Below are 23404 nucleotides of genomic sequence, written 5' to 3' on the forward strand. Positions count from 1 at the left end.
GAGGCAAAAGCAAAACGAATAAACAACACCTTCAAAGGGGCCCAAAAGCTGCCAAAACAGCTCAAATTAGAGGCAGACACTAAGAAAAGTGGCATCAATTGACCCACAGTACAAATAGTATAATTATTATTATTTATTATTACAACGCCATTTATTCCATGGCGTTTTACACGTGAAAAGGGGTATACATAGCAAACAACAAGTACACAAATCTTGAACAAAAAAGAATCACCAACTGGTACAGGAGGGTAGAGCTGTTCGAGCATCGGTATTATGGGCGAGGATTGCTGCAGGTTGTACGCTTATCAGAAGAGGGAGGTCTTCAGCTTAGTTTCGAAGGTTTCCATGGTAGGTGAGAGTCTGATGTTGAGGTAGAGAGTTCCAGAGTAGGGGAGATGCACGGGAAAAATCTTGTATGTGATTGTGGTAAGAGGAAAAAAGAGGGGAGTAGAGAAGGAGGTCTGGTTAGGATCAGAGGTTGCGTTCAGGTAAATACCGGTAGACTAGGTCTTAGATGTATGGAGGAGTCAGGTTTTGGATGGCTTTGTATGCCAAAGTTAAGGTTTTGAACTGAAGTCTCTGGGCAACGGGGAGCCAGTGCAGGGATTGACGGATGGGAAGAAGCCGGGTAATAGCAGGATGACAGGTGGATTAGTCAGCCAGAAGAATTTAGGATAGATTAGAGGGGTGCGAGAGAGTTAGAAGGGAGGCCACAGAGCAGGAGGTTGCAGTAGTCGAGGCGGGAGATGATGAGGGCATACACTGTTGTTTTGCAGATTCATGGTTGAGGAATGTGCGGATCCAAAAGATATTTTGGAGTTGGAGTCGGCAGGAAGTGAAAAGGCTTGGATCTCATGTTTAAAGGAGACTTAATAGTCAAGCTTGGGGGACTGGGGAGAGTGGGCAGCCATTGACTTTGATGGATAGGTAAGTTCGGGGGGTTGAATGAGATGGTGGACAGATGATGAATTCGGTTTTATCCATGTTAAGTTTTAGAAATATAGCATAGAAGAAAGATGAAATATGTAGATGGAGAAGAGCAGGGGTCCTAGAACTGAACCTTGGGGGACACCGCCAAATAGTGGGAGAGATGAGCAGATGGTGTGTGAGTGGGAGTTAATGGTTAGAAAAATGGTAAAAAATAAAAAATAAACATTATACTCACCTTCTGATGGCCCCCGGTCTCCTTCTCTGGTGCATCCGGTGTGTTGGGCGACTCGCGGTGGTCTGAAAGGACCTTCCATGATGTCATTTAGTCATGTGACAGGTCACACGACCGCTGACATCGGCGGTCGCATGACCTGTAACATGACTAAATGATGTCATGGAAGGTCCTTTTAGACCATCGCGAGTTGCCGGGGAGCCAGGACGCATCGCTAAGGAGACCGGGGGCCATCAAAAGGTGAGTATAATGTTTATTTTTTATTTTAAATTCTTTTATTTTACAGGTACTATGGTACCCGGGTCTGGAGGAGAGTCTCCTCTTCTCCAGACCCGGGTACCATCCGCACATTGAAACGCTTAATATCCGCATGTGCACATGTAGTTATGCGGATATAATGCGATTCAATGCAAGTCAATGGCAGCGAAAGCGCCGCGATTACGCAAAAATTAATGGTAGTGCTGCATATTTTTCTGCAATGATAATCCGCAGCGGAATTTTCCGCAGCATGTGCACAGCACATGCGGATCATCATTGGGGAACATGGCAGACCTTCTACCAAGCGTTTTTTAAGCGTTTCCGCAGCGGAATTGCCGCTGCGGAAACGCTTAAAAAAACGCATCGTGGGCACACAGCCTTATATTTTTACGGGAAATAAAAGACTGATGAGAAAAGTACCAAGTTAAAGTCTTTCCTTTTTTTTTTTGTACATAGGAGTTATGCTGCAAAGAAACTTAGTGTGGTTGCCCATTTTTTTTACATTCTGTGCTTCACTTCATGCTCAAGGTAAGCTCTTTAGGTCAGATTGATTATCATTTAAAAATTAATTTACAAGTAGTGGTTTTGCAGTGTGAACCAGAACTTTGTGTCAAAAATGCATTTTTGTAATAGAAACTCATTAAAGCAGAGAATCCTTGGCTATTTATCAAAATTCACTGTTGTACTCTGCTTGGCAAAACTTCTACACACCTGCCTATGTGTAAATATACACTCAAGCCCTTGTCTCCACAGCCAATTTTCTTTTTTACATTTGCATTTTCCCTCCTTTTCTTCCAAGAACTGTAACTTTTTTTATTTTTATATTGACATAGCCATGTGTGGTCGAGCTGTAGTTTTAGATGACACCATCCATTTTATCATACAATTTACTGAAAATCAGGAAAACATTTCCAAATGGGATGGGATGAAGTTGTAAAAAAAATTGTGGAATTTACTTTTTTTTCACCAAGATCATTGTATGGTAAAAATAACCAAGAAATAATTTCCCAGGTCAGTGTGATTATGCTGATGCCAAACTTGAATGCTTTTTTTTTCTTTAAGTGGTGAAAAAAAATCAGATTTTTAGTGGTCGCTATTTCCCGAGACCTGTAAAGGTTTTCAATTTCCCATAAGTAGAGCTGGTTGAGGAAGTTTTCTTTGCTTCCTGAGCTGATAGTTTTATTGTTAATAATTTGGGCTAAACACAATGTTTTGATTGTTTGTTTCTTATTGCATTTTTTTTGTGTGTTGTGACTGAAAAACCACAATTATGACATTTAAATTTTTTTTCTGTATGGCGTTTAGCAAATGGGTTAAATAATTTTATATTTTGAGGGATTGATGATACCAAATATGGTTATTTTTTAGTACTAAATTTTGACTGAGGAAAAAGGTGGGTGATTCAAATGTTTACAATTTTTATTTTTAAAAGTTAATTTTTTCAATTGTTACTTTATATTTTAGTCTATTTGGGAGACGTGAACCTGCAATTGTCTGATCACTGAGGCTATGTGCCCACGATGCAGAATTGAAGCAGAAAATTTCCGCAGCGTTTCTGCATGTTCTTGGCAGTAAAAACGCTTGCGGATTTTACACGCGTTTTGATGCGTTTTTGCAGCGTTTTTACATGCGGATTTGACTTGCGTTTTTCAAATGCATTGGGACCTCAAATCCGCATGCGGAAACGCACAAATAATGGACATTGTGCGGATTTTTCCGCAAGGCAAATCCGCTGCGGAAAATTCCGCAGCATGGGCACAGAACATGCAGATTTTCATTGGGGCACGGATTCCCAAGCGTTTTGCAAGCGTTTACGCTGTGGAAATTCCGCAGCAAAAGCGCTTGAAAAACACATAGTTGGCATGCAGCCTTAAAGTAAAGTGGGTATAAAAAGTGTACACATCCCTGTTAAAATGCCAAGTTTTTCTCAAATAAAAAAAAAATCATATTAAAAAGAATAATTTCAGAACTTTTTCCATCTGTAATTTAACCCATAACATGTGCAATTCAATTGAAAAATAAACTGAAATATTTTCTGACAGAAAAATAAAGAACTAAAATAATATAGTTGCAAAAATGTATGCACACCCTTAAATTAATAATTTGTTGAAGTACTCTTTCAATTTATGACAGCATTCTGTCTTTTTGGGTTGACTCGCCCCCTAGGACCATGTGGTACTCGCCACCGGGTCAGTCGGTTCCTTGAGATTGTCACGGGGGCGTGACCTGGTCCGGGACACTAGGCGGTCAATAAAAAGGACAAGGACAGTTCGTTTAGGGGACGCCACTGTTATTCAGATCCACTGGGGCTGATGGTGACACAGCTGAGATAGTGCAGCTCTCCACGGGCAGAGCTAGGCACCAGGGCAGTACACTCCCTGACGGAAGTTATGTCGCTTATCCATGTTATGTAAATAAAAGCTTATAACCTGACGTTAAATTTATCCATTGGTTTTATAAATTACTCTTTTGAAAGCGGAAACCCTCCCAAATTTGGTTTATTTTAAGAAAATAAATTGGCATCAATGCTGAAATATTGATCATTTAATGAACACAGAATGGGTAGATTTTGGCAAGACAAAAGTTTTGTCGCCTGGTCATATAATGCACCCAATCCTAGTTTACATCCTCACCAGTGCTCAGTAAATGATCGGTTAATTAGTGGGTGTGTATAAAAAGAAACCAAGCACCCCAGACCTTCACTTGAACTGCAACTTGAGCTCTGACAACATGCCAAAAATCCACCCTGCGACCAAAGCCTTGATTATCAAGAGGCTGAAGACCAGATCCACTGCAGAGGTGGCGGACACCTTTAATATGTCTCAGCGTCAAGTACAAAGAATTAAAAAAAGATTTGAAGAGACTGGAGATGTGTTTGACAAACCCAGGTCCAGCAGACCCCGCAAGACAACTGCTCAGGAGGAACGTTTGTTGGTTAGAAAAATCCAAAGCAAGCCCCTCTTCCACTGCAGCAGAGCTCCAACAGGCCTGGTCACCTCAAGTCCCTGTGTCAACTAGAATAGTTTGTAGGATTCTGCCTCGAAATGGCCTCCATGGTCGAATCAGTGCCCAGAAGCCAGCACTAAACAAAAGGCAAATAAAAAACCATGTGGCATTTGCAAAGTCCCACAGCCTGCTAAACAGATGGACGCTGGAAAAGTGGCAGAAGGTGGATTTCTCTGATGAATCTTCAGTAGAATTATACCACAGCCGCCACAAATAAGAGGTCCTGCGTGGTCCTGCAGCCTACCAGCCTGAGGAACTGCCGCACTTCCTTGATAGTGGAGGGTCTTGGCCAGTCCTTGATCTCGGTGACTTTTTCAGGGTCTGGTGCTACACCGTCGGCACTTACCACATGGCCCAGGTACTGCACCTTGGGCTTCAACAGGTGGCACTTGGACGGCTTTACTTTCAGGCCAAAACCAGATAAGGCCTCGAACACCTCGGCCAGGTGGCCTTCGTACGTCTTTGAGTAGATGATTACATCGTCCAGGTACAGCAGAACGGTTTCGAAGTTTTTGTGTCCTAGGCAACACTCTATTAACCGCTGGAATGTTCCCGGGGCATTGCAGAGCCCGAGTGGCATGCAGTTGAACTCGCAGAGGCCCATTGGTGTCGTAAACGCGGCCTTCTCTCTATACGCCTCTGCCACGGGACCTGCCTATACCCACTGGGGAGATCTAAAGTGGAGAAATAGTTAGCGGATCTCAGTGCAGCTAATGATTCTTGAATTCTGGGTAATGGGTAGGCGCCCTTATGTGTAATGCGGTTAATCTGCCTATAATCAACGCACATCCTCATTGTACCATCTTTCTTTCTAACAAGGACTAATGGAGCTGCCCAGGGGCTAAAATATCTCTGATCATCCCAGACTCCTTCATCTCCCGTAACATTCCCTTGGCACATTGATAGTGTGCTGGGGGTACAGGCCGGTACCTCTCTTTAATGGGCGGAAGATCTCCTGTGGGGATATGATGTTGGACCCCTTTTACCTGCCCAAAGTCTAATGAGTGTTTGCTAAAGACTCGCTCATATTCTTGGACCACCCTGTACACCCCAAGCTTTTGGTGCGAAGGGGTGGAGTCAGTGCCTACTTGTAGCTTCTGAAACCAATCCTCCATCTGCCCCTTGGAGCCATTGTCCTCCGCCTGTTCGGACGGAGGCAAGGGTCCACTGCCTTTATTGCGTTGTTACTGACAGTGAACAGCTTAGCAAGCGTGGCATACCCGGGTAAATGGACCTCTTTCTCCCCACAATTCAGGATTCCTATCGGTGCTCTCCCCTTGCGGACATCGACTACCCCCCTGGCCATCAAGATGGTGGGCCTACTATCAGAGTACATGGGTTATACCTGGGCGCCTGATAATCTTGACCCCTGAGACCTATTGCTGCCCGTCACCATATTAACATTTCACTCCTAGAGGGTATTGCAATGGGGAATGGATCACTCACTCTGATACTGCCTACTTCTCCACCAGACAGCTCTACCTGTTGTCTCTGCATCAGGCCTTTGATCTCTTTCGGCAGAACTCTTTGCTGACTAGAACTGGCAGTCTCTGCAACCTGTTGCAATAAAACAATAATTTCCCCAAGACAATTCTCTATCACATTTGTGCCTAAGGTTATCATATGATGGCTTTCTCAGCGATCAATATCTACAATAATCAACCCTTGTGATGGCAATTCTACTCGGCCAACCTTTATGGTCACCTCCTTATACTCCACCTGAGGCTAGGGCTGACCATTGCTGGCAAAGATGTTAATGTGTTCATCTGGACTGCGGGTAATGTCTTAATCAGCCCAGTACCGTTTAAAAAGGATATATGGCATCGTTGTCACCTGGGAACCAGTGTCCAGTAACGCATTCATCGGGATGCCATCAAGCACGACAGGCAGGATCGGTCGTCCTCTCACGTACTTGTCTCGCCAGCTTTGTGGACGTGGTCATCTCACTCCTGGAGGTTGACCCTCTGCCCCAGGGGTTGCTAGTTTAAATTGCAGAATCTTGCGATGTGCCCCACCTTTTGACAGCGGCGGCAGATGGTTTGTCCGTTCTGGTCTCTCCCTCTGGTCGGTGAATTCTTCTCTGCCATCGCCACGGCACGTCATCTGGACTGGAAATCAGCTGGATTCTTTCCTTTGGAGACACTTGCATGGCCTGCACGGTTTTGGTTAGTGTAGCCACACTTTTGGTCAGCTCCTGGACCTGAAGGCGTAGGTCTGCAGAGTGGTCATTATCTAGGGTCTGCGCGTCAGCCTCCACAGGTGCTGGGGGAAAGGATGCTGCCTCCTGATGGTATGTGATAGCTGGGCACCGAAGGGGTGCAGGGTTGATTCTCGCAGCACCCGGCTGGCCCAGTCTTTAAATTGGGCAAAGTCTAGATCAGGGTTTTGCAGAGCCATAATGCGCAGCTGTGTCCGGTGAGCGTTAGACAGGAGCCCCTCGTCTCGCACACTGTCGGGGTCTACCTGTTTAATGGCCCGCAGCGCCTCCTGCAGGTTTAGAACATAGTCCCATACATTGTCCTGCACCCTTTGTTTGAACCCGTAGAACTTCATTTTAATCTCCGCTGCTGTGCGGGTGTCAAAGGTATCCTTCAACCTGGCCAGGATTTGCTTAACAGTTCTTTTGTCCCTGCTCGGCCAGGACATCACCTCCCTCTGGGCTCCACCGATTAGCTGGCCTATAAGGATGCTGACTTTTTGCTCCTCAGACAGGGGGTACACTTTGAACAAACTATGCAGTCTCTCTTCAAATTTGCTCTGGGTGTTCGACTCCCCTGAGTACTAAGGCAACCACGCCGCCCCTGGGATATACGGCGAGGATAAAGGCATTACAGTTGCTGCGGCCGCACCCGCAGCTGAATCCTCTTCTAGGTTGGGCATCCCCCCCCCCCCCCCCTAGTGAACCTCAGCCAGGTCCTGGGTTTCTGCTGGCGTACCAGTATGCTGCTCTGCATGCGCGAGGGATCGCTAACCCGGCGGTTCCAGATCGGGGCCTCCTGCTTCCCCTCGGCTGACGTCAAATGATGTGATTATACAGTTCAACAAAGTCTGGGGCACACAGTACTTGGTTATACCGGGCTACGACAATCCTGTTTGTGACACCAAAAATGACACACTCCTTAGGACCATGGGGTATTCACCACCAGGTCTGTTGGTTCCTTGAGATTGTCACGGGGGCGTGACCCGGTCCGTGGCCCTAGGCGGTCATTAAAACGGACAATGACAGTTTGTTTAGGGGAAAAGTTTTGTGACGCCACCCGTGGTGTGCGGCTATAGGGGGCTGCTGCTGCTATTCATATCCACTGTGGCTGATGGTAACACAGCTGAGATAGTGCAGCTCTCTACATGCAGAGCTAGGCCCCAGGGCAGTACATTGAATGGATGTCGGGGTGCAGGACTGAGGGTGCAGATAATGACCAGACGACACAAGAATGGCGGTTTCCTCTACCTTTACTTGAGGTTTGCTGCAGCAGACTGGGGCACTGATCACAGAAAGTAATGGAGATCCGGGCGGCCTAGAAGCAATTTGGGGATCCACCTCGCCAGGTGGAGTTGTAGGCCTTCCTTCTGCGCTGTCCTCTTTGGCCCTGTTGCCTAAAGCTATGCTGCGGCCCTCTTTCCTGAGCAATCATTAAATCCTTACCCGTATGGCAGGCAGCTCAAGCCTTTTTCAGGCCACCGGGTGGTTATTGGGGCCAGGAGACCTGCAGTCTCCTGCCCTCCAGATTTAGTTGCCGGGCTTCTGTACCCGAACAACCACGGACTTCGATGTCCGGTTTGTGGCGCTTTTCTCTGGGGCGAGCTTGGTCACTCCTCCCCTCCCCAGGTTCTCTCTCGTCTCTCTCCTTTCTCCAACTGACTTTTCTCACTCCAACCGACTTTTCTAATGCTCGCCTCCAGACTCCAATTTAAAGGGGAAGCTCCCTGGGTTAGATCTCCTCCTTCTGGTCTGGAGCCAGGAAAAGTGTTGGATGCTGGTGTTACCTGATAAGGGGACCCCTCCTGCTTCTAGGCATGGCATCACCCCCTGTGAGAGAGGCAATGCCAATGTGGCAACCGGACTCCTGGGGTGCCACAGGGTCTATCAGCATGGCATATCTAGCATTGGCAATATTTGCCCACTCATCCTCCCAGTAGCGCTCAAAATCTGTCGGATTGCGAGGGCATCTCTGGTGTACAACCCTCTTCAGGTCAGCCCACAGATTTTCTGGAGGAGAGGAGACTCTCCTCCGGACCCGGGTACCATAGAAACTGTAAAAAAAAGAATAAAATAAAAAACAAATATTATATTTACCTTTTGATGGCCCGCGGTGCGCTCGTCTTCACTTGCCGGCAGCTCACGGTGGACTGAAGGACCTGCGCTGATGTCATAGTCATGTGACGGCAGGTCCTTCAGTGTAGTGTACCGCGAGCTGCCGGCAAGCCAGGACGGAGCGAAGCAAGACTGCGGGGGCCATCGGAAGGTAAGTATAGATTTATTTTTTTAGTTTTTACCATTCTTTAAGGTCACAGTATATAAATCCATGCCGTTTTTCATGGATTTATATAGTGTGACCAAGTTGACAAGCACTTTCCTAGTGATGCTAAAGTCGCTTGGAAAGCGCTTGTCAACCCGCATGCGTAAATGCATGTGAAGAACACTTCACATCCGCATGTCCCTGGCAAGAAAAACACATGTACAATCCGCATGCGTTTTTTCTGCCAGGGAGATGCAGAAGCGCTCAGGAAAAAATCCTGAGCATTTCTGCATCGTGGGCACATAGCCAAAGTCATTTTTGTGTTGATTTAGAGGTGTCTAGTTGTTCATTGTCTTGCTAAAAGGTGAAATCCCTCTATATGTTCAGTTTTTAAGAAAGGCATGAAGGTTTCATTGCAAAATTGGCTGATATTTGGAACTGCTCGTAATTCCCTCTAACTTGACTAAAGCCTCACAGTTCCAGCTGCCGAAAAACAGCCCCAACGCATAATGCTGCTTTCACCATGTTTCACTGTGGGTATAGGATTCTTTTGATGATGTGTAGCGTTAACTTTGTGCCAAACATACCATTTGAAATTATAGACAAAAAGTTTAACCTTAGTCTCAACAGACCATAACACGTTTTCCTACTTGCTGTATGTTTTCACGAAACATAGCTGGACTTGATTGTTTTGGGTTTTTTTGGTTGTAAGAAAATGCTTTCCTCTTGCCACTCTACCCTACAGGTCAGACATATGAGAATATGGAAGATTCTTGTCACATGCAGTACATGACCAGTACTTTCCAGAAATTCTTGCAACTTTTTTAAACTTTCTGTAAGCCTCTTTGCAGCCTCCTGGACCAATTTTCTTCTTTTGTTCATCAATTTTTGAGGGATGTCCTGTTGCTGTGAAAACTGTCATCAAAACATTTCTTGATGACCGTTTTCACAGTGTTTCATGGTATAGCTTAAAGCCTTGCAATTTATATTAAACGCCTCCCCTGACTGATAAATTTCTAAAGTGTGATCCCTTTGCTTTGTTGTAAACTACAAAACAAAATGCAACTAAGAAATTGTCAGGAAAATCCTACTAGAGCAACTAAACTTAACCAAGGGTTACTCAGAATTACTGTAAATGATGGCAGCTGTGTACTGACTATAATTTAACATGAGTTTGAATGTGATTGGTTAATTCTGAACACAGCCACATCCCCAATTATAAGAGGGTGTTCACATTTTTTTTTACCAAATCATTATAGTTTTGTTATTTTTCTTTTCTACTTCAAAATTATTTGTTTGTTTCTAACTGTATTTGTACAGTTTATGGGCGACTTTAAGAGCTCTTTCAGACGTGAGTATCTCTGGTACGTGTGGTGACCGTTTCCACACGTACTGCAGACACGAACCAGCGGCCCCCGATTTCCACTGCGCTAACTGAGTGACAGGACACCGCTCACTGAGCGCAACTCTGGGGCCCACTCGCTGCAGGAGTCATTCTCCTTGTCTCCTCGGTGTGAGCGGTCGCATGGATTACGGCATGGGACACTTAGGACAGGTGAGTATATGGATTTTTTTATTTTATTCTTATTTTTACAAGTAGAGACACGGGGAGAAGACTACAATTGTCATCATGGTCCCCTGCTGGTGCTGATCACAGAGCCGGCATGAGACTGTGATGAGGGCAGCGATCAGCACCCGGCGCTTGGGAACAGCACTAAATGTACCGCTGATTCCCAAACGCCGACACGTGTGCTCCTGATGTGGCACATGGGCGGCACTCGTGTGCCACACAGGTGCACACGGACACGGATATCGCTGGTACGGGTTTTTCCGGTACTGGAAATATCCAGACGTGTGAAACCGGCCTAAGGCTAAGTTCACAATGTGCGTTTTTAATGCGTTTTCATGGCGGTTTTTCCACACGGAAATGCGCCAAAAACGCTAGGTAATTGGTGTGCCAGCTAATGCAATGACAATCCTGATATGCTGTGCACATGATGTGAAATTTTCTGCTCAGGATTGTCATTGCGTTTAAATCCGCAGAATGTCCATTCTTTGTAGCATTTCTGCAGCGTTTCTCGTCCATTGACTTCAATTGAACTGCAGCAAACTCGCAGGTATAAATATATTTGCATATTTGCTGCGGTTGTTTGCTGCGTATTTGTCTGATCCATTGAAGTCAATGGGTCAAATACGCTGCAAAAATGCAGAAAAAAATGGTACCTGGGTCGCGGAAGAAGACTACTTCTCCCAACATCCGCTCGCCGCTCTTGCTGATAACAGCAAGAGCAGCGCGGGTGAGGGGAGAAGTAGTCTCCTCAGCCGAGCCGGCGTGTGCGCGGTTTAAAAAAATAAATAAATAAAAATCAATATTAAAATAAACACCTTTTATTCTCACCTGCCCGGCGTCCTCCATGTGTCCCCCAGAGACCCGATCATCCCGGCGGAACACTGACAGGAGCACGCTCGCTCCTGGCAGTGTATATCGTTGCGCTGCCGGCTGAGGTCATGTGAGTTCACCTGCTGGAGATCAGCTAAGAGCTCCGGTACCTCACTTTACGGCACTGGTGCTGCTTGGGAACATTCTCACGAATGTTCCCACGTACCACTAATACAATATGAGCTCACCGGGGCTGATCAGCTGATCTTCAACTGTTGAACTCACATGACCTCAGCATGCAGCACAGCCATGTACACTGACAAAAGTGATTAGACTCCTGTCAGTGTACAGTGCTGTTTTCTACAGCAGTTATATTAGTGATTGATGTGGCTGCTGTCGAAGTTACCCGGATCGCCGAGGCACAATCTGGATTACGTCATGACGGCAGGAAGGTGAGGGATATGGTTGTTTTCTATTTTTGTTTTTTTTCAAGAGATGAGGACATCGGGGATTGGGAGAACAATAAAAAATTTATTAAAACTGGTGTGTAATTTTATTTCAATAAAAGACTTTATTCTGGCTGTGTCTTTATTGAAAAAGCATTGTAAATGTTTACTACGGGGTTAGTAATGGCGGCATCTTATAGACGCCCTCCATTACTAACCTGGGCTTCATGTCAGCCGCCAATACAAGGCCGACATGAACCCCAATCCTATTACCCCACTCGCCATCGCTACACGGCAGTGGGAAGAGCTGAGGCTGAGCGCCAGATTTTTCGCATTTTATGGATGCGCCATTTCTGGGACTGCTGAGGGGTGATATTATTATTTGCCGCAGAGCGGGCTAGTATCCATGACCCCTTCCCTGGCAATTAATATCAGCCCGCAGCTGTCTGTTTAGCCTTTTCTAGTTAGATTTCATAGTGGGATCCTATGTCAATTTTTTTCTGGGGTCCCCCTGTAATCTAGCTAAAGGCTAAGCAAACAGCTGTGGGCTGTTTTTAATAGCCAGGGAACATTTTTGGCTAATCTCTTCTTCCCCAGCTACTAATATCAGCTCCCAGCGGTCGGCTTTCCCTCTGCTGGTTATGAAAATGACGCGGGATCCCACGTCATTTTTATTTTTTTAATTTTTTAGGCTATGTGTCCACGATCCAGACGTAACATCGCTTTGGATGCAGCAAATTTTCACTGAACCATGCAGATTTACCGCATTCAATACATTCTAGTGGTCAAACTTCTGTTGCTGAGACTAGCGACTCCTCAAGAGAATTTGACATGCTGCGGTCCTGAAAGATGCACCACATGTCAGTGTTCACGGGTGATCCACAGCCTCAGATGCACACACAGTGGACCTGGGATTTCTAGAAATACCATCCATTATGCTGTATTATCTGAACGCAGCAGGTTTGACCCTGCATAAATACGAAGCTTCAAACCTGCAGCGGCTCCTGATCGTGGGCACGTACCCAAACTCACCCGCAGTTCGTCAATTTCTGTAGCGGACACGCTAGTATCCGCTGCAGATTTTGACCAATTGAAATGTCATTATATGCGGTGGATCCGCATGTATTGACATCAAAAGTGCGGCATTAGAACACAGCGTTTTGAACGCACTGAAAAATCAAAGCGATGCTGGTTGCTGATTGGGGGGACGTAGCTGCTAACGAAACAGCTGTGAGCTGTTATTAACAGCCAGAGAACATGTTTGCCTAATGGCACCTTCCTAGGCTAAAAATAGCCACTCTCAGCTGCCCCAGAATTGACTTGAATGGAAATGCAAATGAAGATTGGGTGTATGGGATTAGCTGACACCTAGCCTTTTTGTTTGTTGATGACAAGGTGTCAATCAGACCTTTTCATTACTAAACCTAATTAAAGTAAAGTAAACACCCACACAGAGTGTTATGGGTCCAGGTGGTAGAACCTCTGTGCTTAGGTGCAAGGAGGGAACAGAGGGGCTTGACTAAGTGCTTACTCGGCCTGACCAAGGTCGCACGGTGGCTCAATTGACTCCGTGAACCATGGAGGGACAGGGCAGGTGACCAGGTGCCACTCTGGGACCGACCTTATGTGAGAGCAGGTGACTCCCACAGGTCAGATGGCTGGAACTGACCGGTGCAGTGGTTGAGCACGGCAGGAAGGCTGATGGGTGGTCCGGAAAGTTAAGCAGGCTGGTTCGGCAGATAGCCAGACGGGTGCTCCGGGTAAGCAGGCTGGTGGCCACTACAGGTAACAGGCAGGTGCTCCAGGTAGACTGGCTGGCGGGCACAACAGGTAACAGACTGGTGCTTCCAGGTAAGCAGGCTGGTGGGCATGGCAGGTAACTGGCAGGTGCTTCCGGGTAAGCAGGCTGGTGGGCAGTACCATAGACAGACTGGCGGGCTGGGCTATAGACAGACTGGTGGGCAGGACTGTAGACAGACTGGCGGGCAGGACTGAAAGGCAGCGGGACCTGAGGGCTGAAGCAAGTGTTAGCACACGGAGCAACAACCTTGCACAGGCACCTCCATATTGGAGGACATGCCTAATATAGGGGAAGTCCTCCGGCCATTGGCCGGAGACTCTATAGGATGGCGCACACAGCCCCTGTGAGAGGGAGGGAGCACGCACCCTAAGCACAGAGCCCAGGAAGCTGCGCGCGGTGCGCGCCACAGCTGCAGGGGAGCGGGAGGGTGCCGGACCTGGACCGTGGTGGTGTGGAGAACGGCGTCTCTGCCCGGCAGGAGGTAGAGACGCAATGCTAGATAGAGTAAACACTTTATTTGAAATACAACAGACACATTCTTTAATCATTTAAATTAACCAATATAATCACCCCAGATCTGACGGTAATCCAAGAGTTAAAGCGATGTCCCACGTTTCTTTTTTCAAATTACTTTATTTGGCTCCAAAAAGCATTCATTGATATACAAAAACACATAAGAAATTAGGCAAACACGCTTTTTTTCCTATAGCATTTTTCCTGCCAAGAGATGCAGAAACGATGCAGAAATTTCTGCATTCAAATCATGACCATGCGCACATAGCCTAAAGGTGGAAAAAATTCTTAAATTAATATTTTTGGTATGATTTTTTTAAATGACACAAATCTATCATTTTAACAGGAAACAAGAGAATGTAGGTAGACCTTTTTATACCTACTGTAAAAACTGCAATACTACAGCATACAGTGAAAATTGTGGTCTCCTATGAGTTCTGACTCTGACAGCAAAACCAAGATGGCAGGGTCTTCAGCAGGCCCCTTGCACCATGGTAACACATTGGTACCCTGCAACCACTCAATTTAAATGCTGCTGTCAGTGAATGACAGTGGCATTTACAGTGGGCATGGAAAGTATTCAGACCCCTTTAAATTTTTCACTCTCTGTTTCATTACAGCCATTTGGTCAATTCTAAAAAGTTCATTTTTTTCTCATTAAAGTACACTCTGCACCCCATCTTGAAAAAAAACGGAAATGTAGAAATTTTTGCAAATTTATTAAAAAAGAAAAACTGAAATATCACATGGTCATAAGTATTCAGACCCTTTGCTCAGACACTCATATTTAAATCACATGCTGTCCATTTCCTTGTGATCCTCCTTGAGATGGTCCTACTCCTTCATTGGAGTCCAGCTGTGTTTAATTAAACTGATAGGACTTGATTTGGAAAGGCACACACTTGCCTATATAAGACCTCACACCTCACAGTGCATATCAGACCAAATGAGAAATATGAGCTCAAAGGAACTGCCCAAGGAGCTCAGAGACAGGATTGTGGCAAGGCACAGATCTGGCTATGGTTATAAAAAGAATTTCTGCATTACTCAAGGTTCCTAAGAGCACAGTGGTCTCCATAATCTTTAAATGGAAGAATTTTGAGACCACCAGAAGTCTTCCTAGACCTGGCCATCCAGCCAATCTGAGCAGTCATGGGAGAAGAGCATTGGTAAGAGAGGTAAAGAAGAACCCCTAGATCACTGTGGCTGAGCTCCAGAGATGCAGTAGGGAGATAGGAGAAAGTTCCACAAAGTCAACTATTACTGCAGCCCTCCACCAGTTGGGCCTTTATGGCAGAGTGGCCCGATGGAAGCCTCTCCTCAGTGCAAGACATATGAAAGCCCACATAGAGTTTGCTCAAAAACACATGAAGGGCTCACAGACTATGAGAAATAAGATTCTCTGGTCTGATGAAACGAAGATAGAACTTTTTGGTGATAATTCTAAGCGGTATGTGTGGAGAAGACCAAGCACTGCTCATCACCTGCCCAATACAATCCAAAAAATGGTGGTGGCAGCATCATGCTATGGGGTTGTTTTTCAGCTGCAGGAACAGGACAACTGGTTCCAATTGAAGGAAACATGAATGTGGCCAAGTACAGAGATATCCTGGATGAAAACCTCTTCCAGAGTGCTCTGGACCTCAGACTTGGCTGAAGGTTCACCTTCCAACAAGACAATGACCCTAAGCACACAGCTAAATTAACCACGGAGTGGCTTCAGAACAACTCTGTGACCATTCTTCACTGATCCAGCCAGAGCTGTGAGCTAAACCCAATTGAGCATCTCTGGAGAGATCTGAAAATGGCTGTCCACCAACGTTCACCATCCAACCTGATGGAACTGGAGAGGATCTGCAAGGAAGAATGGTAGAGGATCCCCAAATCCAGGTGTGAAAAACTTGTTGCATCAGTCCCAAGAAGACTCATGGCTCTACTATCTCAAAAGGGTGCTTCTACTCAATACTGAGCAAAGGGTCTGAATACTTATGACCATGTGATATTTCAGTTTTTCTTTTTTAATAAATTTGCAAAAATTTCTACATTTCTGTTTTTTTTCAGTCAAGATGGGGTGCAGAGTGTACTTTAATGAGAAAAAAAATGAACTTTTTAGAATTTACCAAATGGCTGCAATGAAACAAAGAGTGAAAAATTTAAAGGGGTCTGAATACTTTCCATACCCACTGTAAGTGGTTAAAAGTAGTGACTGGCGCTCAGTTAGTCACAGATGCTGGCTATACATTCTAGCCAACATCTTCCTTTTGTAGAGGTAGGTCAGCTCCTGAGCCCTCTCCATACACTCTCACACTAGTGCTGACACACATACAGGTGCATCTCACTAAATTAGAATATCATCAAAAAGTTAATTTATTTCAGTTCTTCAATGATACTCATATATTATATAGAATCATTACAAACAGAGTGATCTATTTCAAGTGTGTATTTCTGTTAATGTTGATGATTATGGCTTATAGCCAATGAAAACACAAAAGTCATTATCTCAGTAAATTAGAATACTTTATAACAACAGCTTGAAAAATGATTTTAAAATCCGAAATGTTGGGCTACTGAAATGTATGTTGAGTAAATGCACTCAATTCTTGGTCGGGGCTCCTTTTGCATCAATTACTGCATCAATGCAGCGTGGCATGGAGGCGATCAGTCTGTGGCACTGCTGAGGTGGTATGGAAGCCCAGGTTGCTTTGATAGCAGCCTTCAGCTCGTCTGCATTGTTGGGTCTGGTGTCTCTCATCTTCCTCTTGGCAATACCCCATAAATTCTCTATGGGGTTAAGGTCAGGCTAGCTTGCTGGCCTATCAAGCACAGTGATACTTTTGTTGTTAAACCAGGTATTGGTACTTTGTCAGTGTGAACAGGTGCCAAGTCCTGCTGGAGAATGAAATTTCCATCTCCCAAAAGCTTGTCAGCAGAGGGAAGCATGAAGTGCTCTAAAATTTCCTGGTAGATGGCTGCGCTGACTTTGGTCTTGATAAAACACAGTGGACCTACACCAGCAGAAGACATGGCTCCCCAAACCATCACTGATTGTGGAAATGTCACACTAGACCTCAAGCAGCTTGGATTGTGTGCCTCTCCATTCTTCCTCCAGACTCTGGGACCTTGATTTCCAAATGAAAATTGGAACTCTGGTACCTTGTGGAGTGTGTCAATGACTGCCTTCTGGACATCTGTCAAGTCAGCAGTCTTCCCCATGATTGTGGAGCCTACTGAAACAGACTAGGCAGACAGCAGGTGTTTTTTGTTAATTATGTTAATTTACTGAGATAATGACTGTTGTGTTTTCATTGGCTGTAAGCCATAATCACCAACATTAACAGAAATAAACACTTGAAATAGATCATTCTGTTTGTAATGACTATATATATGTTTCACTTTTTGTATTGAAGAACTGAAATAAACTAACTTTTTGATGATATTCTAATTTAGTGAGATGCACCTGTGTCTGTCATCTAGCATTAAAAGGGTGTCCCAGGGAATAAAAATTAGAGTGTGATGTCCTCAAATGAAATAGAAGTACTCGCACGCTTGATCCCAATAGCTCTTGTTTCAGTGCTTACCTTGTCTGCTGGCCTGTACTTGTGGTGCTGCTTAACACAGTGTAAACACCTTCTCAGTCAATCAGTGGCTGCAGAGGTGTCTAGCCATTTTCAGTGGATTGAGGATTGATTGATTTTTTATTAAGGACTGTTGACTTTAAGCTGTAAAAATTTTTTTCCTGGCACACACCTTCAATGTTTGATCAGAATAACATTACTTTGCCCCTTACATTGCTTCTATAGCAGTACATCTATCTGTCTATCTATCTATATACAGCAGTGTGAAAAAGTTTTTGCCCCTTCCTGATTTCTTATTCTTTTGCATGGTTGTCACACTTAAGGCTAAGTGCCCACAATGCAGAAATGCTGCAAATTTTTTCCTCTTCTCCCTGGCAGGAAAAACACATGCGGTTTTTACATGCGTTTTTCCTGCCAGGTAGAAGCGTTTATCAAGCTTTTTTGCATGCATTTCTGCATGCGGTTTATCAAGTTCTTTTTCAAGCGATTTTAGCATCACTTGGAAAAGTGCTTGACAACTTGGTCATACTATGTAAATCCATGCAACCGGCATGGATTTATATAGTGTGACCAAGTAATAGTTAAAAAAAAAAAGAATAAGAATGGTAAAAAAGAAAAAATAAAGATTATACTAACCTTCCGATGGGCCCCGGTGTTTTCTCCGCTATGTCCGGTCTGTTGTATGGCTTGCGGTTGTGTGAAAGGACCTTCCATGACATCATTTAGTCATGTGACAGGTCACGCGACCGCCGACGTCAGCGGTCGCGTGACCTGTCACATGACTAACTGATATCATGGAAGGTCCTTTCATACCACCGCGACCCATACAAGAGACCGGACCCAGCGGAGAAAAGACCTGGGGCCATCGGAAGGTAAGTATAATCTTTTATTTTTTATTTTAAATTCTTTTTTTTAACAGGTTCTACGGTACCCGAGTTTGGATGAGAGTCTCCTCTTCTCCAGACCCGGGTACCATCCGCACATTGAATCGCATAATATCCGCTTGGGCACATATGCTCACATGGATATTATGCAATTCAATGCAAGTCAATGGCGGCAATTACGCTGCGTGTCCGCAAAATTAATGGACATGCTGCGTATTTTTCCGCAATGATAATCCGCAGCGGAAATTTCCGCAGCATGTGCACAGCAAATGCGAATTATCATTGGGTACCATGGGGCACGTATTACCAAGCATTTTTTAAGTGTTTTCGCTGCGGAAATTCCACGGCAAAAGCGCTTGAAAAATGCATAGTGGGCACGCAGCCTAAATGTTGCAGATCACAAAACAAATTTAAGTATTAGACAAAAATAACACCAGTAAACACAAAAATGCAGTTTTTAAATGAAGATCATTATTATTAAGGGAAAAAGAAATCCAAACCTAAAAGGCCCTGTTTTAAAAAGTGATTGTCCCGTAAACATACAGTAATAACTGGTTTGGCCACCCTTAGCAGCAACAGCTGCAATCAAGCGTTTGCGATAACTGTCAATGAGTCTTTTACAACGCCCTGGAGGAATTTTGGCTCACTAATCTTTGCAAAATTGTTGAAATTCAGCCACATTCGAGGGTTTCCAAGCATGAGCCATCTTTTTACGGTCATGCCACAGCATCTCAATAGGATTCAGGTCAGGACTTTGACTAGACCACGCCAAAGTCTTAATTTTGTTTTTCTTAAGCCATTCAGAGGTAGACTTGCTGGTGTGTTTTGGATCATTGTCCTGCTGCATAACCCAAGTGTGCTTCAGCTTAAGGTCACCAACAGATGGCTGGATATTCTCCTTCAGGATTTTTTGGTAGACAGCAGCATTCATGGTTTCATTTACCACATCAAGTCTTCTAGGTCCTGAAGCAGCAAAACAGCCCCAGACCATCACACTATCACCACCATATTTTACTGTTGGTATGATGTTCTTTTCTGAAATGCTGTTACTTCTTCGCCAGATGTAATGGGACATACACCTTCCAAAAAGCTCAACTTTTGTCTCGTCAGTCCACAGAGTCGTCCCTGCTCTCTTCAGTTAATTTTGGTCAGCCGGCAACTCCTGGGAAGGTTCACCACTGTTCAGTGTTTTTACCATTTGTGAATAATGGCTCTCACTGTGGTTTGCTGGTGTCCCAAAGCTTTAGAAATGGCTTTATAACATTTTTCAGACTGATAGATCTCAATTACTTAGTTTCACATTTTTTCCTGTATTTCTTTGGACTTCACTTTGTCAGGCAGGTCTAATTTAAGTGATGCCTTGATTGAGAAAAGATATGCAGTAATCAGGTGTTTTAAGGGGTGATCACTTTTTCACACAGGGCCCTGTTGGTTTGGATTTCTTTTTCCCTTAATATTAAAGACCTTCATTTAAAAACTGCATGTTGTGTTTACATGTGTTATCTTTGTCTAATATTTAAATATGTTTTGTGATATGAAACATTTAAGTGTGACAAACATGCAAAAGAATAAGAAATCAGGAAGGGGACAAACACTTTGTCACACCACTGTGCATGTATATATGTGTGTGTATATATATACTAGCTACTGAACCCGTTCTATGCCCGGGTGGCGAGCATTTTTATTGGTATATGGTCTCCCATGTTGGTATTTGTTCCGCTCCCACCCTGGTATTTGTGCTGCCCCCATCCTGTTCCCCCAACCTGTTATGTGCTGTCCTCATCCATATACTGGTATGCATGGCACCCCTCACCCCCAATCCTGGTATGCATGGCACCCCTCACCCCCAATCCTGGTATGCATGGCACCTCTCACCACTAATCCTGGTATGCATGGCACCCCTCATCCCTATCCTGGTATGCATGGCACGCCTTATCCTGGTATGCATGGCACCCCTCACCCCCCAATCCTGGCATGCATGGCACTCCTAATCCCAATCCTGGCATGCATGGCACCCCTCATCCCAATCCCGGCATGCATGGCGCCCCTCATCCTGGTATGCGTGACTCCCTCATCCCTATCCTGGTATGCATGGCACCCCATCCTTTATCCTGATATGCATGGTACCCCTCATCCCTATCCTGGTATGCATGGTACCCCTCATCCCTATCCTGGTATGAATGGCACCCCTCATCCCTATCCTGGTATGTATGGTACCCCTCATCCTGGTATGCATGGTACCCCTCATCCCAATCCTGGTATGCATGGCACCCCATCCCTCATCCTGGTATGCATGGTACCCCTCATCCCCCAATCCTGGTATGCATGGCACCCCTCATCCCCAATCCTGGTATGCATGGCACCCCTCATCCCCAATCCTGGTATGCATGGCACCCCTCATTTCAAATCTGGTATACATGGCATCCCTCATCCCAATCCTGGTATGCATGGCACTCCATCTCTCATCCTGGTATGCATGGCACCCAACATCCCAAATTTGATACACATGGCACCCCTTATCCCAATCCTGGTATGTATGGCACCCCTCATCCCCCAATCCTGGTATGTATGGCACCCCTCATCCCCCAATCCTGGTATGTATGGCACTCATCCCTATCCTGGTATGCATGGCACTCCTCATCCGCCAATCCTGATATGCATGGTACTCCTCATCCCCCAATCCTGGCATGCATGGTACCACTCATCCCCCAATCCTGGTATGCATGGTACCCCTCATCCCCCAATCCTGGTATGGATGGTACCCCTCATCCCCCAATCCTGGTATGCATGGTACCCCTCATCCCCCAATCCTGGTATGCGTGGTACCCCTCATCCCCCAATCCTGGTATGCATGGTCCCCTCATGCCCCAATCCTGGTATGCATGGCACCCTTCACCCCCCCAATACTGGTATGCATGGTACCCCTCACCCCTCAATCCTGGTATGTATGGTACCCCTCATCCCCCAATCCTGGTATGTGTGGCCCCCTCATCGCCCAATCCTTGTATACGTGGCCCCCTCATCCCCCAATCCTTGTATGCGTGTCCCCCTCACCTCCCAATCCTGGTATGCATGGTCCCCTCACCCCCAATCCTGGTATGTATGGTACCCCTCATCCCCCAATCCTGGTATGTGTGGCCCCCTCATCCCCCAATCCTGGTATGCATGGTACCCCTCATCCCCCAATCCTGATATGCGTGGTACCCCTCATCCCCCAATCCTGGTATGCGTGGTACCTCTCATCCCCCAATCCTGGTATGTGTGGTCCCATCACCCCCAATCTTAGTATGCATGGTCCCCTCACCCCCAATCCTGGTATGTATGGTACCCCTCACCCCTCAATCCTGGTATGTATGGTACCCCTCATCCCCCAATCCTGGTATGTGTGGCCCCCTCATCACCCAATCCTTGTATGCGTGGCCCCCTCATCCCCCAATCCTTGTATGCGTGGCCCCCTCACCTCCCAATCCTGGTATGCATGGTCCCCTCACCCCCAATCCTGGTATGTATGGTACCCCTCATCCCCCAATCCTGGTGTGTGTGGCCCCCTCATCCCCAATCCTGGTGTGTGTGGCCCCCTAACCTCCCAATCCTGGTATGCATGGTCCACTCACCCCCAATCCTGGTATGTATGGTACCCCTCATCCCCAAATCCTGGTATGTGTGGCCCCCTCATCCCCCAGTCCTGGTATGCGTGGTTCCCTCACCCCCAATCCTGGTATGCATGGTACCCCTCACCCCCTAATCCTGGTATTTGTGGCCCCCTAACCCCCCAATCCTGGTATGCTTGGCACCCCCCATCCCCCAATCCTGGTATGTATGGTGGTACCCAATCCCTCATCCTGGTATGCATGGCATTCTCATCACCAATCCTGGTATGTATGGCACTCCTCATCCCCCAATCCTGGTATGCATGGCACCCTTCACCCCCCAATCCTGGTATGCATGATCCCCTCACCCCCAATCCTAATATGCATGGTCCCCTCATCCCCCAATCCTGGTATGCATGGCACCCTTCACCCCCAAATCCTGGTATGCATGGTACCCCTCATCCCCCAATCCTGGTATGTGTGGCCCCCTCACCTTCCAATCCTGGTATTCATGGTCCCGTCACCCCCAATCCTGGTATGTATGGTATCCCTCATCCCCCAATTCTGGTATGTGTGGCCCCCTCATCCCCCAATCCTGGTATTCATGGTCCCCTCATCCGCCAATCCTGGTATACATGGTCTCCTCACCCCCAATCCTAGTATGTGTGGCCCCCTCATCCACCAATCCTGGTATGTGTGGCCCCCTTATCCGCCAATCCTGGTATGTGTGGTCCCTTCATCCCCCAATCCTGGTATGCATGGTACCCCTCATTCCTTTCACGTTGCACACATACAAAAAAAAATATACACTTATGCTCACCTTTCTTCCCTGTGCTCTGCGGTGTCCTGTTCTGCCGGAGGCTGGGAGAGGAGTGTGGCGCCGGAGTACGCGCGTGCCCATACCGCGCTATTCGGCGCCATTTTGCTGAAGACACACTGCAAATGTGTCTTCAGTAAAATGGCGCCGGATAGCTCTATGCACATGCTCCGTTTCTGACGCCTTCACTTCATTGGTAGGTTATGAATAAGAAGTATAACTTCGAAACGCGTCAACCAATACCCTGAATGTATCTCCCTTGGGACTATTTCCTCAGATGACACACTTTTCCATATGTTTTTGTGGATTTCTTATGGAGTTATATATCTTTTATGGATGAGATTTTCTGAATAAAAATATACATTTTATTGGAAGTGCTGGATCAACCGCCTCTGTTATATGGACTATTATATATATATATATATATATATATATATATATATATATATATATAGTAGGGTATGGTACTCACTAGAGGTATGCACAGGAAACTGTCTCTTTAAAATGTCCAAAGT

The 23404-nt window shown here is 45.9% G+C and overlaps 1 protein-coding gene across 3 annotated transcripts in view; it reads left to right on the plus strand.

Annotated features, from left to right (window-relative positions):
* Positions 1-23404, plus strand: part of THBS2 (thrombospondin 2) — a 1066666-nt gene that overhangs the window by 172979 nt on the left and 870283 nt on the right. For 2 of the 3 annotated variants that reach the window (XM_073671497.1, XM_073671496.1), the window contains exon 2: positions 1877-1948. The exons of the other annotated variant lie outside the window; for it this stretch is intronic. In XM_073671497.1, the coding sequence (XP_073527598.1) occupies positions 1882-1948 (67 nt within the window). In that variant the 5' untranslated portion in view covers positions 1877-1881. The remainder of the gene's footprint in view (positions 1-1876; positions 1949-23404) is intronic. 3 annotated transcript variants of the gene reach the window in all.

This window comes from Phyllobates terribilis, unplaced genomic scaffold, assembly GCF_046119375.1.
Source record: "Phyllobates terribilis strain yellow unplaced genomic scaffold, ASM4611937v1 Scaffold_3__8_contigs__length_932513732, whole genome shotgun sequence".
NCBI classification, from domain to species: domain Eukaryota; kingdom Metazoa; phylum Chordata; class Amphibia; order Anura; family Dendrobatidae; genus Phyllobates; species Phyllobates terribilis.